This window comes from Salvia hispanica, chromosome 4 (assembly GCF_029641045.1).
Source record: "Salvia hispanica isolate PSC_SH4W2 chromosome 4, Shi_PSC_v1, whole genome shotgun sequence".
Classification (NCBI taxonomy): Eukaryota; Viridiplantae; Streptophyta; class Magnoliopsida; order Lamiales; family Lamiaceae; genus Salvia; species Salvia hispanica.
Genome location: NC_142695.1, coordinates 613,365 through 635,384, shown reverse-complemented (window position 1 = coordinate 635,384; position 22,020 = coordinate 613,365). Strand labels below are relative to the sequence as shown.

The following is a 22,020-nucleotide window of genomic DNA, read 5'->3' as shown; positions in this document are numbered from 1 at the left end:
ATTTTATAAAATTGGGAAAGGAAAAGTGTTTTTCACTCTTATAATAATTGCAAAAAGTAGAAACAAATAAGTATTTTAAGATAATCTGAATACCCATCTAAATAATTTGATTATGCATGATTTTGAAAATAATATGTATATATGTTGTTTATGTATGATTTTTTTTGTATTAGAAATCCAACAGTGTTTTAATCAACATGAGTTGCTTTACTTCAAAATATATTTAATTTTTATTTAATCACTTAATAGTTTTAAATTAGTGCGAAGATAATAAAATGAATAGTGCAAAAATAAGACGGATAGTGCATCGGATGGGGTGTAATATTAGTTGGGGGTATTTTACTAATCTAGTTGTTTAATTATAGGGTGAAACTGTGTGGATGTGTTTGTGAAGTAGGGTGGAATTAAATAAGCATGACTAGGAACTTTTGAGTTAAAACGAAAAAAACTTTTATGAGATTTTTAGAATTAGTAAATCTAACTTGTAAAGTCCCCTGACGAACCCCTGTCACCAAGCACGTTATGTTATTTCATTGATGACCATAATATGATCTGATATATACTCCGAATTCGATAATTCGAACTTGATAAATTTATGATGTCTAAAACTATATGAAGGCTCTGATCTTAGAATATTGATTACTGATATGGGTATAACTTTGGTCGAATATCGTCTAGGCAAGCTGGATCACATGATAAAACAGAATTTAAATTAGTTAAAATACAATTGAATGCAAATAATAATTAGGTGATCTGCAATATTTAATACATAAATCTGCTATATCTAATACATACAGAAGACCAAATTCAGAAACAGAGTTATCATAAAATCATAGGAATCACATATCAGAATGCATCATACATTCGATGAATACTCAATTTCTAAACACCATCAGAGTCAACATAACTAAGTTTTAAAATCAAAACTAATTTCAGATGAAAAAATAATCACCAAATTCATATAAAAATAAAAACTAAACTCGGTGACATCATAATGTCAACACATAATATCAACACATTATATTGAAGTTCAATAAAATTATGTGTTGACATTTTAATGTCATCGTGTTGACATTTTTAATACACTGCATTGATGAGTTAGCAAGTTAGCAACTTAAGAAAGTTAGCAATTGATCACACCTCTATAGATATATAGACACATATCTGATTTAATTTATGAAACTAGCTATATCAAAGGAGTCAAATCAAGAAAATTTAATGAGGCCATTTTCCAACTAATGTTTGGTTGATGTGTTGCATGGAAAAGTATAGTATATGTGGTGGTATATACACACAGAATGCGATCAAAGCACGGCCTTGTATTTTGATTTTTCTTATAAATTTTGGATCTTTTGGGGAAAAGACTTCATTGCAAGTCGTGTGATTGTTTAGATATGTTTTAATCACATCCTTGTATACTGAATTTTTGTAATTTTTGGATCTCTAGGGGATAGCTAGTCTTTATTTTGATTTTTCTTATAAATTTTGCATCTTTTGGGGAAAAGACTTCATTGCAAGACGTGTGACTTTTTAGATATTTTAATCACATCCTTGTATACTGAATTTTTGTAATTTTTGGATCTCTAGGGAGTAGTCTTTTTTTTTCTATCAGGAAAATAAGGAGAGACGAGTGGCATTCTTAGACCAAATCATAACACTAATATATGTTAGTGTGAACTTCAAATTTAATCTCTACAAAATGCATTTTTTATATTTTAAAGTTCTTGAATTGAAAAAAATATTACTCTCTCCGTTCCGCGGTAGTAGATGTGTTTCTTTTCGGCATGCGATTTAAGAAAAAAAAAGTGTTAAGTGAATTAAGCAAAGAAATAATAAAGTAGAAAATAAAAAAGGTAGAGAGAGGAAGAAAGAATAAAGTAAAAGAGAGTAAAATAAGTGAAAATAAATGTATTGACTTTTACTAAAAAGAGAAATGGTTCTACTACTATGAAACGTACTAAAATGGAAAAATAAATCTACTATTATAGAACGGAGAGAATTCAAAATCCTCAATTTCCATTTTTCTACCCTTGATTATTAAAGACTTTTTTTTTTCCTCTTTCATTTTTCCTTTATTTTCTTCCTCACGCAACTTATCTTCTCTCTTCTCTTTTTTTTATGTGATGATACAGTACAAGTAAATATGATAACTAATTTTTTATAATATCCCTCCGTCTCCAATTAAGAGTCACACTTTGACCGAGCACGAGTTTTAAGAAATGTAAAGAAAGTTGGTTGAAAAAATTAGTGGAATGTGTGACTTACTATTTATGGTAAAAATGAAGTGTGACTCTTAATTGGGGACGGACCGAAATAAAAAAGTGTGACTCTTAATCGGGGACGGAGGGAGTATTATTTTGGGTTGAATAATGCAACCATAAACCATAAATTATGTTAATTAACTCAAAATTATTTTATTTTTCTTCAAAAAATCAATAATTTAACGAATGTATTATACAATATTTTATCAAATGAATAAAATAATGGTATTATACATGTATCAAATCACACTTGCACAATATTTTATAAAAAAAGATATTTATCTAAGGAGGAATTATACAACTTCTTTATATTTTCTAAATTATGAAAATTTAGCTATCATATATAAATAGTACCCTCTCCGTCTCATAATAGATTCCACACTTTCCTTTTTAGTTTGTCTCATAAAAGATGTAACATTTCCTTTTCTAGGGAAATTTCTCTCTCACATTAAAATAAAATATATTATTTTTTCTTTCTATTTAATAACACCTTCTAAAATCTCGTATCATTATCTAAGTATAATATCTATTATTTGATGGAGGGAGTATCACATTAAAAAAGAGCAGAGAGGTGCGAGTGAAAAGGGAGATTATGATAAGAGTAGAGAAAGGAAAAAGAAAGTCTTTTATGCACATTCTAAGGTTTAGGTGTAAAAATTGAAATTAAGGATCTCAAATGATATTTTCTAATTTTCTGACGATATTTTTAGAATATTTTTTCTAATTTAGGGATTTAAAATGTGCAAAGCGCATTTTCCAGGGATCAAATTTGAAGTTATCTTTTAATCACATCCTTGTATTTTTATTTTCTTGTAGTTAATGTTTGGATCATTAGGGGAAAATTCTTCTCTGTAACTCTCAAGCATGTCAATTAAAGTGTTGCAATGAAAAAAAAAGGTCTGTGGTTGTTTATATACACATGTGATTAAAGTGACATACTTGTGTTTTGAATTTTCTTGTAATTTTTGGATCATTAGGGGAAAAGTCTACTTTGTAACTCACACTCACAAAGTATAGATATCAGATACGTGCAGTGGTGCATGTGACTTTTCTTCACACATATTATAATAATAAATATTGATTTTAATAGTACTAATCATGCATGTTGTTTTAAATGGTGAAATTTCGTTGAGGTGGTTGTGAAGTAGGGTGGAATTACATAGCATATTCCTTGGATTGTTCAGCAGCATCAACATTGCTTATAATTTTCTAATCACTGAGAATTTTTGAGGATTTTTTTGTTAGAGGAAATAAAAAACTTTCTGAGTCTATTAGAATTAGTAAATCAAACTTGTAAAGTCCCCAGACCTAACCCCTGTTACTAAATATTTGATGTCTGAAACTCTCTTAAAGCTTTAAAATATCATATGGGAATGACACAACCATAAAACACAACAACGCTGAATTCATGAATAAACTCAAACTCAAAATTCCCAATCGATCATCATTGCAACAATCGGGCTTCTTACCTCGTACCTAGTCGAACTCCACGTAAGAAATCCTTGGGTAAAATTAAACTTGTCTCCATTCAGATCTCTGGTGAAGGTAACTTGGTATGTCAGCTTTTGTCTCAGCTCATTGAAGTCAAGTCTCCCCGGTTCAACAACCACACCAACACCAGGAGGCGCAGACACCTTCACAGCGTACGATGAATTCGCCTCACCAACGTTCGTCACCGTTCTCGTGTACGTCTGTACATCCGATCCGAACAAAACCGAAAACGAAGGATAATTAAGCTGCGTCTCAGGTATACTGGATATCTGAGAGCAGTTCACCCTTTCTTGCGTGATCATCCCAATTTCCCTATCTGTGTACGACAGTCCACACAGATAAGGGATGTAATCCCGGGCCTCGAGATCGTACACAAGCCCGGGATCACTAGCCCTGGAGGGATTCACATGCCCCGCACCGGTGGCATACACGTTAGCCGGCTTCAGCGTCTGGTCCTCGATCGGACTCCCCGCGAGGTTCACCACGTCAGCGGTAGTCATGATCGCGGACTTGATCGCGGCCGGCGACCAGTCGGGGTGCGCGCTTTTGAGCAGCGCCGCGACCCCGCTGAGATGAGGGCACGCCATTGAAGTGCCTGAACTGAAGACGAATCTGTTTGCGTTTCCTTCGATGGAAACGGGCCAGGCCGCGAGGATGTTCACGCCCGGCCCGAGAATGTCCGGCTTTAGGATTCCCGGGCTGTGCACGCTCGGCCCGCGAGAAGAGAAGGAAGCGATGATTGGAGCGCGAGCGTCTCCGATCACCGTCCCTTTAAAGGACAGCGTTGTTGTGGGATCCGCGGTAGAGTTTACGTAAGCTTTGATCCGCAAACCTTCGCTGTAACCGACTTGTGTCGTCGGAAAACCGATAGCGCCGAGCCTTTTGGTGTCTCCTTCGGTTTCGTCATTCATGATGATGACAGCTTCAGCTCCGGCGTCCCGAGCTTCTCTGATTACGCTTAAAAATGGTTCCTCGGTTCGATCGCACGCGATGATTTTTCCTCGAGCGTTGATTCCTTTTAATGCCCCGGAAATGCAAAACCCGGTGTGAATCAGAGGCAACTGCGTCTGCGAAAAATTGCTTATATGAATGATGGTTTCGCCGTCAATCCCCTCTTTATTTCCAAGAAGTGCCACAGCTAGTAATTTTCTGTCAACTGTGCTGGCTCCGACGGTTAGAACCCACGGAGCCTCATTCGACAGCGTGCCGTGTGAGGGTCCGTTGTTGCCAGCAGAGCAGCTCACGAAGACGCCTTTCTTGACGGCACCGTAAGCGCCGAGAGATATGGCGTTGAAGGCGAAGGGGTCCTGGCCGAGTCCTACGGAGAGCGAAATCACATCGACGCCGTCTTCGATGGCAAAGTCCATAGCCGCAAGGACGTCGCTCTCAGAGCAATGCCCTGTATCGGTGCACACTTTGTAGACAGCTATGTGGGCCCGCGGCGCTATTCCTGCGGCAGTGCCGTTGGCTCTCCGGAAGGAGTTTGCGCCAGCGACGAAGCTCCCGGCGGCGGTGCCCGCGACGTGGGTCCCGTGTCCGTTTTCATCGAGGGAAGTCCCCTGCCCGAACGTGAAGTACCTGGCGCCGATGAGCTTGTTGTTGCAGGCGGTGGTGTTGAGCTCGCACTTGCCCTTCCATTTGGCTGGCGGGGGCGGCATGCCCTCGTCGCTGAACGAGGGGTGGTCGGGGGAAATCCCGGTGTCAAGGACACCGATGATGACCCCTTCCCCGTAGTTGGAGGCCTCCCATAGGCCGGTCTCACGGTGGAGTCCGAGGAAGTTTGGAGTGTGGGTCGTGTGCAAGGGAAGCTGCCTTTGAGGCCTAGCGTGTAAGAATCCGTCGTATTTTTGGATGATGGCCACTTCGTCGGGGGTTAGCCTGGCCGCGAAGCCTTTGATCACGTGTTTGTACGTGTGTACTATTCTTGAGGGGTTCGAGTTACCTAGAAATGAACGGTACCAGCTCTCTAGTTCTTCGAGACTTGTGTCGGACGGATCTACGTGGACGATGTATGTGTCTAAATCATCAATCTCGTCAATTGCTTGTGTGATTGTTGAATAGAAAATGAGTGAAATCAAGAGAATTTGAGTGATTTTGGAGAATGAGGCCATTTTCAAGTGTTGCGGACAAAATTTATGTGGTGGTATATATATACACACATCATAAGATTTAGTCACAACCTTGTAATTTAGGGGGAAAAGTCTTCTTTGTACTACTATCAAGTAGAAACGTGTTACTTTCATGAGCCCACTAACATTACTAGTATAATATACTCCTAATAATCATATGTTTGAAATGGCCAAATTTCGTCAACTGTGGAAGAAGAACAAAGCATATTCAATGGATTAATCAGCAGTGTCACATTGGGAAATTTAATTTAATTTATATAGTCTGGTGAGTAGTTGGTGACTTGGTCGATGACTTGCTAGCGTCAAATTTTAAAAGGAGAAGAAGTCGGGTTATCTAATTGTATTTTTTAAATCCCAATTTTGAATTAATCAACCTTAATATTTGATTTGTTACTTAAAGTTAATTGTATATTTATAATTAACTGAAAAACTTGAATTAAAATGGGTCAAATCAAGTTTAATTAACAATTTTAAATGTAAGACACGACAATTTTAAAATCAAAGTTCTGGTATTCAATTTTATTCTATATTGTCTCTCTATGTACAGAGGTATTGCCTTCTTCAAACCAAAAAGCAACGAAAATAAATTAAAATAACAATAAATATATCAAAGGTCAAATTTTTGAATAACTATAAAATTTAATCAAATTCTAGTATATCCCGCTCTTTATAAAACAACCAAAATAATTATGAAATTATTGTCAGTTATCCCATGAAGAAAAATAATTTTTTTTAAAGAGATATGAGTTTTAATGGATATAATTGGCAAAGCAAAAGACAGATAGAAAGAAAATGTGATTAAAGTATTATTATATATCTCATTTTAATAGAGAAAAAAAATTTAAAATAGAAACTTTCTAAGAGAGAGACCAAAATAGAAATAATTTTTATTTTTAAAATACGAAAATCATATATTATTGAAACTTTTAAAAATGAATTCATTTTATTTATAAAAATGATGGCATCTGGCATCATTTAACTCACTTATCTTACTACACTATAAGAGGACTAGAGGAGTATAATTTCACCTAAATTTTTCGTTAGGATAATTGAATACATAATTTAAATTTCATAATTTTCAAAATTGCAAACTAATCAAAATTTGATCAAATACTATATTGATTAATGCTATATACAAAAAAAAATTAAAAAAATAGGTACTTAGTACTCCCTCCGTCCCCGATTAAGAGTTACACTTTGATCGGGCACGAGTTTTAAGAAATGTAAAGAAAAATTGGTTGAAAAAGTTAGTGAAATGTGGAACCTATTTTTTTATATTAGTTTTATAATAAAATATGAGTTAATTAAGTTAGTGGATCTACTTACTATTTATAGTAAAAATGAAGTGTTATTATTAATTGGAGATGCATCGAAATGAAAAAGTGTGATTCTTAATCGGATCGAAATGAAAAAACGTGATTTTTAATCGGATACGGATGAAGGATGAAGTATGTAAGTTAACCGTTGAAACACTAGAATGTTCTAAAGTAGAAGCTCCTGGACAATAAAGAATTAGGCAGCATCAGCTGTCATAAAGGGAAAAAATGGCATCTTTGAGTTCAGTAGTCGCCACAACTACAAGAGCTGCAAATCCAGCCATTTCTCCAGTCGCGACGTCTCCTTTATCTCCCACCTCTTTCACAAGGCTATCCAAAATCCCATCTTTCAGCCTCTCTGCAGCTCGCAAATCGGGTCTTTTGAAAGCTGTTGCGAACCCATCTTCTGCTTCTCTCGAAATGGATTCGGAACAATCGACGCAGGTGATGATTTCGTTTTCCTTTTTCTGATTTGGGATTGAATTGTGATTCGGAAATTTTGATTTTTTGTTTTGGATGTTTTCTTGGAGCAGAACGCCGCCGTATTGCCAGAATTGCTGGTGAGTTTTTCTTTATCATCTCATTTTCTAAGTGATGATTAATTGACTGAACCATGTATTTGTATATGCTCAAGTTGCAATTTTTGGCAATTCAGTTTAGAGCCATAAGCTTTTTATTGAGATGTTGACATTTTTGGATTTTGTGAACAACAATATACAGACTTAAGTAAAAAGTGTTCTAATTTGAGGGCTGAAAGTGTTATAGGAAGAAACTTGTACACATATGATAGTATATGTTTGAACAAACCAGCTCCAATTGAAAAGACACAGACATCTTGATCAATTCCTACCTCTTAGTTGTTTGTAGGTTTAAATAATCTTCCGAGTGGCTTTTATAGACTGCAATTCAACTATGGAAACAGTCCATTCCCATGGTTTTTGCGGCTGATAAATTTTAATCAAGAAAACGGAGAAAACGTTCTCACGAAATTAGGAATAAACCGAGAACTGGGTTGAAGATACACCCATGAATCTTCACCTTGTGTTAGACTCATCCTCAACTCGTTCAGATTGTGAAAAAGTGGTCATTTTGCATGCATTTACTTATCATTTGTTACTTTCGTACTACTGTTTTCTTCTATCGGGGTTCTGTCCTTTCAGTTTGCCTCAATTATCATTTTGATTGACTAGTTTAAGAATGGAAAGTATGGTTGATCAACCATCTGGCTACTATTGGTATTTTTGACCATGTATTGCAGTATCTCATACTGTTAGCATGTTTGGACAGACTGAATTTATGGTGGATATGACATGTGAGGGCTGTGTAAATTCTGTCAAGAATAAGTTGGAGACTGTTGACGGTGAGGACCTTATAAGTAATGCTGCTGGTATAGCCAGTTACCGTAGTTGCATTCTACAGTTTATTGATGATTTTTTGCTCATTGCTCGACTTGTAGGCGTTAAAAAAGTAGATGTGGACTTAACCAATCAGGTTGTAAGGGTTCTTGGAAATTCACCTGTCAAGATTTTGGCTGAAGCATTGGAGCAGACTGGACGGAAGGCCAGATTAATTGGACAGGGTCTACCTGATGGTAAGCTTTAAAGTTCTGTTTTTTTGTCCTCTCTCTCGATAATTTATTACATGGCTGTGGAAGTTTGTCTCCAATGGTGTTCATGCTTCAGCTCTCCAGAGTGCTGGTTCATCTGGATGTTCTCTATTTTGGGGGATAATACTTTTCTGAATTGGAAGGATTATAGAAATATAAATGAACCTTGTAAACTTGATTGATGGTGCAGATTTTCTAGTATCAGCTGCTGTTGCTGAATTTAAAGGACCATCAATATTTGGTGTTGTCCGCATAGCCCAAGTTAATATGGAACTGGCTAGGATAGAAGCCAACTTTAGCAGTTTGCCCCCTGGAAAGCACGGTTGGTCGATCAATCAGTTTGGTGATCTCACAAAGGGTGCTGCAAGCACTGGTAAAATCTTTAATCCCTCGAAGGATGAGAAAGAGGTTGGTATTGTTTCCCTTGTCAATATTAGCTTAATTAACCATTGCTCTGCTCATTCTGCAAATACTTTGGGTTTCATGGCCTTTATTTAACCTGAATGTATGCTCTTTCAGCCACTGGGTGACCTGGGAACACTGGAGGTCGATGAAAAAGGCGAGGCGTTCTATTCAGGGGCGAAGGAGAAGCTGAGAGTGGCGGACATTATTGGACGAGCCATAGCGGTGTATGGAAGTGAAGATAAATCAGATGAGGGTATTGCAGCAGCAGTGGTTGCTAGAAGTGCAGGAGTTGGTGAGAACTACAAAAAGCTTTGCACTTGTGATGGCACAACCATTTGGGAAGCAACCAATGCAGATTTTGTTAGCAGCAAAGTTTAAGGTTCTTATATTGTAGTATGTCTCAAGGCATCAACTTGGTCTTAAATATATGATGTTGGACTTGGTAATACATTAGAATACTAGCAACAGAAACAACCAGTTATTCATAACTGTTTTCCTGGATCACAATCAAATGCAAACTCTAAATATTGTACAAACTCCAAACTATGATCTGGACCATTAGAAAATATCAATAAATGACAAAATAGTAGCAATTGAAAATGTCAACACAGTGTCAATGGTTGATACTGTGTTGACACTGTGTTGATATTTTCTATTGCTAATATTTTGTCATGCGTTGATATTTTTCAATGGTCTAGATAATGGTTTGGAGTTTGTACAATATGTGAGTTTGCATTTTATCACTACCCACCAGTGTTGTCAAAATGTCGTTTGGGTCGCCAGGGTCGCAGCCAGCACCGCCCCAACTTGGGTGGGTTGATCGAGATACGGGGTCGCGGCTGGGTCGGCGGGGGGCGGCTGGGTCAATACTGTGGGTCGCAGTCAAATGAAGAAGAAAGGAAACGCAGTCAAATGAAGAAGAAAGGAAACTGAAGAAGATGAACAATCCATAATATTTAAATACTACTCTCTTTGTCCCATAAAAGATGTCACACTTTCTTTTTTAGTTTGTCCCACAAAAAATGTCATATTTCAATTTTTGGAAAAAGTTATCTCTCACATGAATATAAAAATTATATTTTCTCTTTCTATTTAACACACAAAACAAAACCTCCTAAAATCTTGTGTCGTACCACAAATGGGACGGAGGGAGTACTAATAAATGGAATACAACATGTACACTTCTAGATTACATAAATAATAATTTATTAAATAGTTGTGCAATTATTTATTAAATAGTTGTGCAGGTCTGTGGGCAATCACTCATTCTCTCTTATTACTCATTAATACAACCTGAACACTAATAGTAATATTTAACACAGAACTCTCACTAGGCTCTTCATTTCTTATAAATACATTATGGGGATGTTCGGTTAGCAAGATTGTATCCGAGATTAAATTTGTAGTGTGTTTGGTTCATGAGATTCAACCACATGACTCAATCCTAGATGGATAATCATGGGATAATTAGTCATAGCTAACCCCCTACGACTAAAATAATCTCACAATTCAATCCTAGATTGTATCTTGACATTATTTTATCTTGCAAACCGAACACCACCTATCTATATTATAATAAGAGCACAAACCTTTCTATAACATATTTATATAAAAAAGAAAGCAATGGTGGGTCAATAAAAATTTAAGTTCAACATGTGTTATACAATTTGTGCACTATTAGCATGTCCGATTCGTGGGTCTCTCGACCCAGTCGACTCGTCAACCCGCGACTCGAAATTTCACTCAATCGCCCCGGTGCGACCCGCGACCCTAACAACACTGCTACCCACGTACGAACTCATAATATATCCTAAAGAAAAAAGTGTGCCATGTGACCTGTTTGAAATATTAATATGTAAACTTGATTTTGTAATCTAAACATTATACAAATATCTAGATATCATGTAGAATTGTTTACAATAGGCATAAGAAAATATCTAAGTATATTAGTAGAATTAACTAGAGATGGAACTCTCTGGAATATAGATATTTAGAATATAAAAGTATTAAGTAGAGTATTCTATAATTAGTTATAACATTTTGTATACCATTAAGTAGAGTATTCTATAATTAGTTACAGTACCTATAAATAGGAGTAAGTTATAACATTTTGTATAACTGTTTTCCTGGACCACAATCAACTTCCCTCTTACTCTTGGTACATTTCATCTCGAGCTGCGTACTCACATCTTGTAATCTACCTATGTTCTTCGAGCCACAATCATTGAAAATGATGTGCTTTTTTCGACCTTGGGCATTAGCCTAGATATAAATCTACGAACCATGTGAAACAGCAGCTCGCTCAATCTCTGTGGCGGATCAAACCATCTCTCTTGGCCATTTCGTAAAGGGCAATGGCTGTAAGGACTTTTGCATCAGCAGTTTTACGCCACAGATCTCGATAGGGAACTACACGTACCTGGATCAGCTCACCGTGATCTCGAAGACCTGTTTCTTTCCCCTGTAGTTGTCTTATAATCTCTTTGTCCACACTTCCTTTGTATAGAAACAAACCAATGCCTTCATCACATCCGCCCTGGTATTTGAAACATCAGTTTAACAAAGAAAAGAGAGAAATATAAATATCACAATGTAACAAGGGAGTATTTCTGAAGTAAAATAAATAAAGTATCCTCACCGGAGATGGGAATACTTGGTTTCCAGTTGAAGTATCTAAAAAGGCAGTAAGATCAACTAGATCATCGATGTTTAAGTGCAACCCTGTCTCCTCCTCAACCTGTCAGAAAGATAAATGAGTGTATGACAGGTATTCGCACCTATTGTTCCTGAAAACAAGACAATGAACTAGTGCAGAATCTGATTCTTGAAAACAATTGGAACTAACATATTGTGACAAGTCCTCAGTTATATATGCAAGTGAAGTGAAAATCAGTTGCAACAGGAAAAGCTAGGTTATATGAGATATATAGTAGTAGCATAAAAGATGCAGAGAAGAGACCTCGCGAACAGCTGTTCCAACTATATCACCCTTGTCATCATCCAACATCCCAGCCGGTAATTCCAACATAAGCTTTCCAATAGGAACCCTAACCTTCCATGTTTGAAGAAGTTGATCAAGGAACAAGAGATATAAGTTCATGATAACGTTTAACTGCTTAGAAGTTAGAACAACAAAAATAATCAAACTACCTGCTCAGTCAGCACTGCATATGTCTCTCCATCTGAATCTAAAAGGATCAGCACTGCAACAGCTGGTCCTCGTGCAAAAACTATTCCTGGAACCTATCCATTTATGTACAGTAGATTATCTATTAGCTTAACAAATAGAGAATCACTCTACACTATACAAAAATATTGAGTTTTAGAAGAAATTATCTCCAGCTTCACCCGTTCTGCCCAAACTTCCTACTTCCCACCACCCTGGGATTAGATTACTGAGAAGCATTTTTCCAGGAGGTATGAGTAAGATATCAATCAATCAATTGTTCTCCGTCACTTAAATAATACATTTACCAACTTCACTCAACATATACGGGAAAAAGTGAAAAGTAGAGAAAGAAGTGTAAAGGTAAAACAATATAGTATTTGAACACTAAGGAGCATTAGTCAAGAAAGACTTGTTACAGGGACATGGGGTACCTTATTCCCTGATTGTTTATGAACTATATCGGCTTTGAACTTCAAAAATCCAACACGCTTCCCAAACATGTCAATTCCCTGTCATCAACAATTAAAAGAACTCAGATAACTTAAAGGATGTAAATATCATTCACATAACAAAGTTTGTGATACCAGCTATGGTTATAATTTAATCATTGCCCTTGTGTGATTACACATAAAATAGAAAAGAATGTGGTTCTGAACTCTTGTCAGTTCAGTGCAAGCACAAATACATTAATTATGGTTTCACTTTCACGATGAGATTATACAACATAAACAGTGATATGCTTATATAGCGCGGCAAACATCAGAAAATATTATGACAAGTAACTGGATTTTTTATTTATAAGTATTTGAGACAGTCTAATATAGCAACATGAATCTAACACTTCAGTTATTACAGAGGAAAACTGTAAACATTGTATAAATGAAACATGCCTCCTTTGCCGGTATAGAAACTTATGTGTGGAACCTTTTCTGATAAATTGCAGCAGTAAGATTTGAGTACATGACTTGTAGTCTGAACTTTGGCATAGCTCTAAAATTGTCACAGTTTGCATCTGATGAAAGTTAAAGTTATTCTACAGATAGCACCACCCTAAATTAGAATATAGGTTAGGTTGTTCTACTGGAATCTTTTCATATTGCTCCAAAATGTATTAGATATAATTAATTAGGAAATTCTTAATACACCAAGAAAAGTAATAGCCTCAATCTGATGGATTTAGATCTTTTACAAACCTGAATGATGACCTGTCTTAAATACATGTCTCCATTAGAAAGCAGTCCATTTTCTGTTTGAATGTTTTTCAACCATTGTTTGAATAAAGAACATTCTATGGCATTCCTGCAACAAATACAGACTCACTAAAATCAGACAATCAGGTAACACACACTGATGCAGCATTTCTACACACCTCATTCTCATTAGATAGAACATGAACAAAATGAAAAATACTAAGATATTAATAAAATGCAATTTCAAATCAAGTGGTACTTCAACAATTCTGACAGCAAATAATGCTGCTAAGTGCAAGTGATGCTAGCTTATGGAGTACTATAAACCAACAAAAGTTCAGCATTTAAACACATCATCAGCTATATGATTTCCTTTAACTTTAAATGACAACTCGATCCTCCAACCTTTGCTTTTACTGTCCTACATAAGGGGATGTTTTCTTAGTAATCAGAATTGAAATGAGCATGTTATCAATTTAGTGATTACGGCCTACAAAGAAACTCATAAAAAGGTGTATATTTGTTCTCATATTCGTTTTTGCAACTTCATACATTTAGCTAGAAACGCTGAAAAAGATAAAGCAAAAAAAATTTCCTGGTACATTCGCAGCCATATTTCCCCCTTTGATATATCCTAACCACTAACTAACATACACTGATACACGTTGCTTTTCTGCTGGGAAAAGTAAGAACATCATAAAGAGATGGTAGAGCACAAACCTAAACAATGTCAAATTACAAATGCTATTATGAATTTTCCCCATATATTAACAAGATTACAATACGAAGTGCAAGTATACATAGTGATAATCAAGGTTGAAACTTGAAAACTCTCCCTATTATTTCATCATAGCATATTCATAATTTGACAATAGCGTCATAACGAATTCATAATATGGCATAATTCGAATTAGAGACGTAAATTAAGATCTGCAGATATAAATCAAGATCACAGGTTCACAACAAATTGAGCTGGATATACTAGAATTAGAGTAAAAATATGCCTGAAATCTGAGTCGGGGACACCGGCGGCAGCTACGACGGTGACAGTGTGGTCGAGTTGAGCCGTGAGGGTGATCGCATGAGTGAGTTCGGAGGCGGTCGAGTCGGTGGTCATATTCGAAGCGAGAATTCGAGTGCGAGTTGGAAAATGAGCTGACTCAGTGCGTAAGGGTTCGATGGCAGCTGAGTGGATGCGCCGGGAAACTGCGAATAGAAGCGGTTGGGGAAGAAGCAAAAGTGCTCTCATTTTGTACTACTTACCAATTTTGGGGGATAATAGTCATCTTTGATTTATTTACATAAAAATTATGTATGTGATCTATTAATCCAAACTAATAAGGAGTAAACAAATAAGTACTATAATGGTAAGGAACAAACTCCTAATTCTCAATTTTTTACATAAAATTACTAAAACACCTGTAGAAAATAATCTCTACTAGCTAGTAACAAAATAATCTAAATCATTCACCATCACATTACTTAACAAGTATAATAACAAAGAATTATCATAAACTGGTAATTTAAATACTCAAAATCAATTCTCCATCACATTAAAAGAATATAGGAGTATGAACTTATCACGATCTACATTATTAAAAAAAGAATCTCACGTGACGAACTGTCGATTGAACGTTTCTATGTCGTAAATAAATGTTTCATGATTTCATCTAAATCTTGGTAATATTTTTTCACACATATAGTATATATAAAATTATAAATCAATAAAAAAAAGTATAACAAAATCAAGCAAAAATCTGTATCAACATGTATCATTCCATCATGTGACAAGCCTCACTAAAAAAGCTGCTGTAGTTACACATTTTTCTCATGTATCCTTCCCGTCCTCATGTGCAAGCTGCTTAAATTTAAATAGGTAAATCCCTAAATTATCGGAAATTATGAAGAACGACGGGTAAAGGAAATTTAATTACTATACATGGAAATAATTTATTAATAATAGAAGAATTAGTCTAGAGATTTACTAATATCGATCCTAGAAAGAATATGATTCAAGAATTAGCATTATAAAATTCACAATCACAACCGGCCTAATCTTGTTTCTCTTGTCTCCAAGCTCCATCAATCCCCAATTGCTCTAAACTATTGAAATCGATAGGTTGAATGATCTTCCACAAGAAATCACCATCGACATCCTCGCAAGACTCCCCGTTCAAACCATCATGATTTCCAAGTGTGTTTGTAAGTCATGGCGCGATCTAGTGGAGTCCCCTTACTTTGTCTCGTTGCATTCTCATCATGCGGCCTTGACCTCTGCCCGCCTCCCTGCCTTTGAAGACCTCAAATTCTCAAGGGCTCACAGTCTCTTGGGGTTTATTGGTGGCAATGAAATTATACAAAAACCACCAAAAGGTTCGGTTCTCTACACTCACACTTTTCCAGAGCCTAATAAGCCATTTATACATAGCTCGGTTAATGGCTTGCTCTTCATGATCGACTTTGAATCCATGTCACAACTATTCATATGCAACCCAATCACTCGAGAGTATGTCATGATCGAGATGGGTCGTGATTGTTATTCATATGAATATGCATTTGGGTTTGGAGTGAGCAAAAGTGGGCAGTACAAGCTTGTCAGGGTTTATGCTAGTTGTAATTTTCCCGTTACCTGTCATGTATACAATCTAGGAATAGGGCACTGGAAAAGCATCACAATTGAGAGCCAAATGACATTCTGGTATCAAAGGGGACATGTGCCTCTTTTGGTGAATGGGAATCTTCATTGGCTTCTACTTGGTCCTGACGATGTTTTCTTATACCCTCATAGTATTTATTGTCTCGATCTTGAAACCGAGCTATTTGAATCTTTTTCTTGTCCTCATAATATTACTGTTCAAAATCATGGTGGTAGTATGCAGTACTCGCTATCTGCTTTGAGCGGACGCTTGTGCTTTAGCGACAATGCCGATGATGATGTGATTGTGATATGGTGCATGAGGAAATATGGAGATGACAAATCATGGACTAAGGATTATGTTATCAACAGAAAACCATCTATGCTCAGACTTCCTGAATTTCTTCATAACCATACCATGACTTATATTCGTTATAATTTATATAATGATTTTATTTCGAATAGGGAAAATCTTGATTTAGTTATAGAATGCCAAAATCGCTGTCATGAAATGCTTTATCCCGTCAAAGCATTCAAAGATGGCGGGATCTTACTCGCATTGAGTACATCTGCTCGACTATTTTACTACTCGGATGCGACTAAAGTTATTCAAGAGATCAAGAAAGAGAGGAACCATGCTAATTCCAACTTAGTTATTCATAGTCCGAGTTTTGTTTCGTTAAAATCCTTGGTGATGGAGAATATGATGGTTAAGTTGCTTTAATTAGGATTTTATTATGGTTATACAGTGTCTTGTTTGTTAGGGTTTTATTTCATACAACAATTTTATATTGTTGTTTGTTAATTATTTATGTTGAGTTATTAGCACAAGTGTAATCCAGTTCTTATTATAATAGACTATCTATTTCTTATGTTGGGTGAATGGAACGAATTAAAATTTGATTGTGTATGGATATGAATCTCAAAGAGAAGTATAAATTGAGATGAAATCAAAAGAAAAGTTAAAATGGATGGATGGACTGAACCCGCCGAAATATTGGAGAAAATAAAATATTCCATAAAAGAGGAAAAATTAGGATAAGTAAAGAAAAAATAGATAACAAATAATAGGCATTTAAATAACAATTACGTGCAGTCAGTTTAGATGAATAAAAATAAATTTTGAAAATATATGATATGCAAAATATACTATTTAAATAATTATGTGCCATCATTTTAGATGAATAAAAATAAATTGTGAAAATATGTGATGTGCAAAATATACTATTAAATTGGATTGCTGTTATTAATGGGGGACATAGAAACACGAAAGGTTGACATTTTAGTGGCAAATACTACCTGTTAAGCTTGACTAATATTTTTATTTCTTCCATTTGACATGTAGGTATAAGAAAAGATAATAAAGGTCCTCTAATATTATTTTAATTATATAAAAATAAAATAAAATAATGTAGGAGTAAAATTAAATTACAAACGTCCAATCAGTTCTCGGGAGCGATTAAGAAAAAAGTAAGTATTATTAACATTATTTCGTCAAAGTAATTTGAACAACTTTACAAAGAAAAGGACACGAACCTTAAAATTAAAAAGAAAAAAATGGGTTTGTATAAAATACATGTATTGACATTAAGAAAGGAATAACACCATTTGAAAAGGCTGTGCTTCCATTTGTTGAGTACATAGTACATACACTGTGATACGAGCATATCTTTGGAAATATCCTCCATATCTTAATATCCATTTAATATTGATTTACTTTATCTTTTTTATAGTATAGTTTATTGATTCTCCATATTTTTTTATTTAGGGTATTATTAGATTTTATTTACTATATTTTGGCAGGATATTATTGTATTCCCACGTATTATAAATATATTTAGGAGACTTCATATTATGAATTCCAGAAAGAGTTGTGATTTAGAAACATAATGTCCATAATATCCTTATGGCATTTTACATAGATATATTTTTAATTATGACTAATTTACTCAATATCATATTAAATGGATACAAATCTAATTAAGGAATATTAAATCAAATTAAATATCTTTATCTAAATGCATATTTATTGATTTGATTTTAGATAAACTACAATCATGCTCGAAACTTTTTATTTGTTTACATATCATATTTTTTATGTTAATTTTATACTATATTATTTATTTAAAAATCATGAGTTTAGATTATAAATTAGTTACTATAATACATACTTAAATTACTATTATTTAATAATAAAATAATTTAATAACCTCATATATTATTATTTTTTAAATAAATTTTTATCTAATCCGTTGATTATTTAATTATGAGTTATTTTCTTTTTTATGTTGTACTTTTGTAGTCGGTTTATTATTATTTTTGTTAAATTTCTTATTCAAATTTGAATTGTATGATTAAATAATAGTACTCTAGTAGTTATTATGATAAATCATTTGTTCGCGTTATTTTTTGTATTTTTGTGTTAATATTCTTAACTTTTATCACATGTAATATTTTTTTATATTTTGATTGACAACTACTAACGACTTTGACTCTATATGCTTAGAAAATTAACTTTATAATGTTTCAAAAATAAAAAATTATTGTATTTTTTAATACGAAAGTAATTGGATGAATCAATTTTTTTTCTCATTTTAGATTATTTAATATATCGTACATTAACTAATTATATTAAGAATTAAGAAAATGAAGAATCGTAAGCTCCATTAATAATATCTTATTTTTAGTTAGTAATTTTAATTTAAGAAAATGAGAAGATTTTAAATATATAGCTTTAAAATGTTAAATATAGGAGTACTAGTTAAGAATGTACTTCCAGAAGTAATAGTAAAAATGAAATGTAAAGAATTAATATTAAAATTATAAAAATTATAAATCAATAAAAAAAAAAGTATAATAAAATCAAGCAAAAATCTGCCAGATCTCAGAAAGTCCGATTTTCATGAAATTACAAGGAAATTTCCTAGTCGAATAATATAAAGGCACCAATTTTGTCTTGTAACCAGATTCAGAATAATTTCAAAAATAAACATTATATTATAGTCGATATATATTGGTCTCGTGTGTAAAAGCAGGCCATGCATTAATTTATAGAGATGGGTTTGGCGGTGGTGGTTCTGCCGCTAACGAAGCTCGGCGGGGCGGCTCCGCTTCTGATGGTGTCTCTGCTTTGGCCGTTCGCGGTGAAGTTCGGCTTCACCTACGGCCCGCTCCGGGAGATCTGCTGGGACATGGCCGACGCACTGCGGCTGTTGATGTTTCGGGTGAGACGGGTAGCGCTCGGGAGGGCGTTGCGTTTAGGCTACGAGAGGCTCGTCACGCGGGCGGATGAGGAAACATTGCTTGCCCTTTCAATGCATGCACTCTAATTTCTTTCTTTGCTCATCATGCTACATTTGTTCATCTCTTTTGTTTTATCAATTAGTTGTAATTAGTTTCTTGAATAGCACCTCATCATGATTCGTTATTTTCCAAGTTTTCATCAGTTTTCAAATCACAAGAATTAATATAACTTATATAAAAGGGACAAGTGTAGATTTAAAATGAAAAATGGGGATCACAAAGTTGTACTCCTGCAACAATGTATTTGGATGTATGTAAGGGGAAAGATAGTTGGAATTAGAAAAGTCTGGATAATCCTAATAAATTTTATTTTTATAATTATTAAAATAATAATTTAAAGGTGCTACATGTGAATTGAGATGCAACACTTGCTCTCATCGGATAAAGTTGCATGACACGAGACAAAACAAAAAATAAATAAACAAGAAAAATAAAGTAGCTAGCTAGAATTGAAATTTATAGTGAAATTTAGAGATGTCATGAAAATGGATTTAAAAGTGAAATTTGAGCTTCCAGTTGCTCCAAACGCTCGTCGGCTTCTTCGCCGGAGCTCGGTACACTGGAGACGGGGAAGGAGCAGCGTACATCGGCGGAAAGGAAGGGGCAGGGTAATATGGCCGGGAAGGAGCAGCGTACATGGGCGGAAAGGAAGGAGCATTGGAAATCGGCCACGGTTCAACAACAGGAGCAGGAGTAGGGGCGCCCGAAAAGACGGTAATGACTAGCCTCATCCCGCTCTCACAGTGTGTGCCATTGCCAACACCGCATAGGTACCACTTTCTCCCGGGGGTCGCGAGGGTAATTTTGTCATTTCCGCTTCTTAGAGACTCCCCCGGCTGTGGCACCGTGCATGATTTGAAGTCGCTTCCGTTCACTTTGTACACATTATGAACTCCCACGGCATACTTGAAAGCTGAACAAAAGTGGTACTAATAAAATATTACTCCCTCTGTTCCATGTTCAGTTGTATGTAAATGCTAGTATGTGACAATATAAATTTCAAAATAGCATGACTGATGAATTTATTGTTAGGAAATACTATATGCGAGTAATCACGATGACTTCCTTTCATGCTCCATACTCCACATTTATAAAGTAGAATAAATTAATTAACGTACTAATTGTGTCTCCGACGTAGAACACTTTGTCTTGTGCCCACGCAGTGTAATTGACGTTGAGTTTCCAACCATCATCGTCTCCAACAACGTAATCGACTGCGAAAGCAGGGGCTGCGGTTGCTGCAACGACGATCACCGCTAGCAAGAAAGCTTTGGAGGCCATTGTAACTCAAAATGCAATTTTATTTTCTCTCAGTTTGGTTATGGAGGTAGTGTTACATATGTATTAGCAATGTATTTATAGTAGTACATTTTAAGGGTGAGGGAAAGTAGGCAGCCGGCCAAAAGCAGCAGTAACAACATAGTATAGGTCGCATGTTTGATAGTGTCTTATAGTAATATAGAATTATTAGCATATATATGCAAAAGCTTGACTAGTTAAAATGGCTAATATTTTTGTCCTGCTCATGTACTTCAGCCGGATCGACGATTTGCACAATTTGCATCTTAAATTTTTATAATTTCATAGTATTAAGTTGTGTTGATTAATTGTACCTTAGTTAGAAATTTTGCATAGTGGTTTAGATTATTATTTATAAAATCAAACATTGAAGGTTTGATTATATTTTATGGTATAATTTTTTGATGACTGGAATTTTAAGAATAAAAGAAAAACGACATGATTTGTATATAGATGATAGGAAAATTATGGAAATATCCTTGCTTTACAAGTTTGGCGCAATTTTGATGAATGGAATATTTAGAATAAAAGAAAAACGACTTGATTTGTATGTAGATGGTAGGAAAATTATGGAAATGTCCTTGCTTTACAATTTTGGCCTGCAATATTTTATGTATAAATCGACAGAAAATATTATAAAAGAAATTATTATTACTGTACTAATTTATACTATTAAATTCAATTATAATTAATTAGTTATCTCGCCCAAAACCTAAAGGACATATCTGATTAAATTAATTCATTTATATATACCTATTTTATAAATTTATCAGCCCACTTAATTAGCCCTACAATTATCTAGGTGTACTAAATAAAACCAAAACCTTTAAATAACGTCTGACTTTTCGTTTTTCTTTCTGTGCGTCGGGCAAATTTCTTCCTGGTTTCTCCAAATTCTCCATAAATCAGGTAGCTCTCTTTGGGATGGGTTTTTGGGTATGATTGAAGATGTTTTCAACTGGGTTTTGGGGTATTGTTGGAGATGCCCTTAGAGCATCTTCAACTACGTTACATCAAATATGATTTTACTCTAATCATTTATACTGAATTCAGACTCATTTAATTTATTTTAGTGTAAATGTCACGTTAAATATGATTTTACTTTAACCATTTACATTAAACTCAAACTTAAAAGAATATTTTCTATGCTATACTTTATTTTACTAGTGAAATTTGAAAATTTTTTGGATTTAAGTTTAGTATAAATCTAAAGATA

The 22,020-nt window shown here is 34.8% G+C and overlaps 4 protein-coding genes and 1 pseudogene across 5 annotated transcripts; 2 read left to right on the top strand and 3 right to left on the bottom strand.

Annotated features, from left to right (window-relative positions):
- Positions 1-3,589: 3,589 nt before the first annotated feature.
- Positions 3,590-5,883, bottom strand: LOC125193203 (subtilisin-like protease pseudogene; annotated as a pseudogene).
- Positions 5,884-7,371: 1,488 nt separating this feature from the next.
- On the top strand, positions 7,372-9,656 carry CCS (copper chaperone for SOD1). Its single transcript, XM_048089403.2, has 6 exons — positions 7,372-7,641; positions 7,731-7,757; positions 8,485-8,557; positions 8,654-8,788; positions 8,994-9,211; positions 9,323-9,656. Exons 1-6 carry the CDS (start codon positions 7,426-7,428, stop codon positions 9,584-9,586), a joined length of 933 nt encoding a protein of 310 aa, XP_047945360.2. The 5' UTR covers positions 7,372-7,425; the 3' UTR covers positions 9,587-9,656.
- Positions 9,657-11,180: 1,524 nt separating this feature from the next.
- On the bottom strand, positions 11,181-14,851 carry NUDX14 (nudix hydrolase homolog 14). Of its 2 annotated transcripts, XM_048090204.2 has the most exons (8): positions 14,572-14,851; positions 13,571-13,676; positions 12,809-12,886; positions 12,359-12,451; positions 12,168-12,260; positions 11,847-11,945; positions 11,628-11,744; positions 11,181-11,566 (listed from the first exon to the last, which is right to left on the bottom strand). In XM_048090204.2, the coding sequence occupies exons 1-8, from the start codon at positions 14,814-14,816 to the stop codon at positions 11,528-11,530; spliced, it is 870 nt and encodes a 289-aa protein (XP_047946161.2). In that variant the 5' UTR covers positions 14,817-14,851; the 3' UTR covers positions 11,181-11,527. The 2 variants fall into 2 exon arrangements, with proteins under 2 accessions (XP_047946161.2, XP_047946160.2); XM_048090203.2 differs by having other exon boundaries at positions 11,181-11,744; positions 14,572-14,849.
- An 899-nt stretch (positions 14,852-15,750) lies between these two features.
- Positions 15,751-16,926, top strand: LOC125193200 (F-box protein At5g49610-like). Its single transcript, XM_048090956.2, has one exon. It carries the CDS (start codon positions 15,751-15,753, stop codon positions 16,924-16,926), a length of 1,176 nt encoding a protein of 391 aa, XP_047946913.2.
- A 3,050-nt stretch (positions 16,927-19,976) lies between these two features.
- LOC125197239 (blue copper protein 1a-like) lies at positions 19,977-20,786 on the bottom strand. The gene is made up of 2 exons (XM_048095959.2): positions 20,624-20,786; positions 19,977-20,418 (listed from the first exon to the last, which is right to left on the bottom strand). Exons 1-2 carry the CDS (start codon positions 20,784-20,786, stop codon positions 19,997-19,999), a joined length of 585 nt encoding a protein of 194 aa, XP_047951916.1. The 3' UTR covers positions 19,977-19,996.
- Between the last annotated feature and the right edge of the window lie 1,234 nt (positions 20,787-22,020).

Excerpts from the sequence above, each read along its gene's own strand:
- NUDX14 (XM_048090203.2), bottom strand. The coding sequence starts at position 14,816 with ATGAGAGCACTTTTGCTTCTTCCCCAACCGCTTCTATTCGCAGTTTCC. Across the intron at positions 12,887-13,570 it reads TAAGACAGGTCATCATTCAG|GGAATTGACATGTTTGGGAA; the intron begins GTTTGTAAAAGA and ends TGTTGATGACAG. Across the intron at positions 12,261-12,358 it reads ATGCAGTGCTGACTGAGCAG|GTTAGGGTTCCTATTGGAAA; the intron begins GTAGTTTGATTA and ends CAAACATGGAAG.
- LOC125197239 (XM_048095959.2), bottom strand. The coding sequence starts at position 20,786 with ATGGCCTCCAAAGCTTTCTTGCTAGCGGTGATCGTCGTTGCAGCAACC. Across the intron at positions 20,419-20,623 it reads CTACGTCGGAGACACAATTA|CTTTCAAGTATGCCGTGGGA; the intron begins GTACGTTAATTA and ends ACTTTTGTTCAG.
- CCS (XM_048089403.2), top strand. The coding sequence starts at position 7,426 with ATGGCATCTTTGAGTTCAGTAGTCGCCACAACTACAAGAGCTGCAAAT. Across the intron at positions 7,758-8,484 it reads CCGTATTGCCAGAATTGCTG|ACTGAATTTATGGTGGATAT; the intron begins GTGAGTTTTTCT and ends ATGTTTGGACAG. Across the intron at positions 8,789-8,993 it reads TGGACAGGGTCTACCTGATG|ATTTTCTAGTATCAGCTGCT; the intron begins GTAAGCTTTAAA and ends TTGATGGTGCAG.
- LOC125193200 (XM_048090956.2), top strand. The coding sequence starts at position 15,751 with ATGATTTCCAAGTGTGTTTGTAAGTCATGGCGCGATCTAGTGGAGTCC.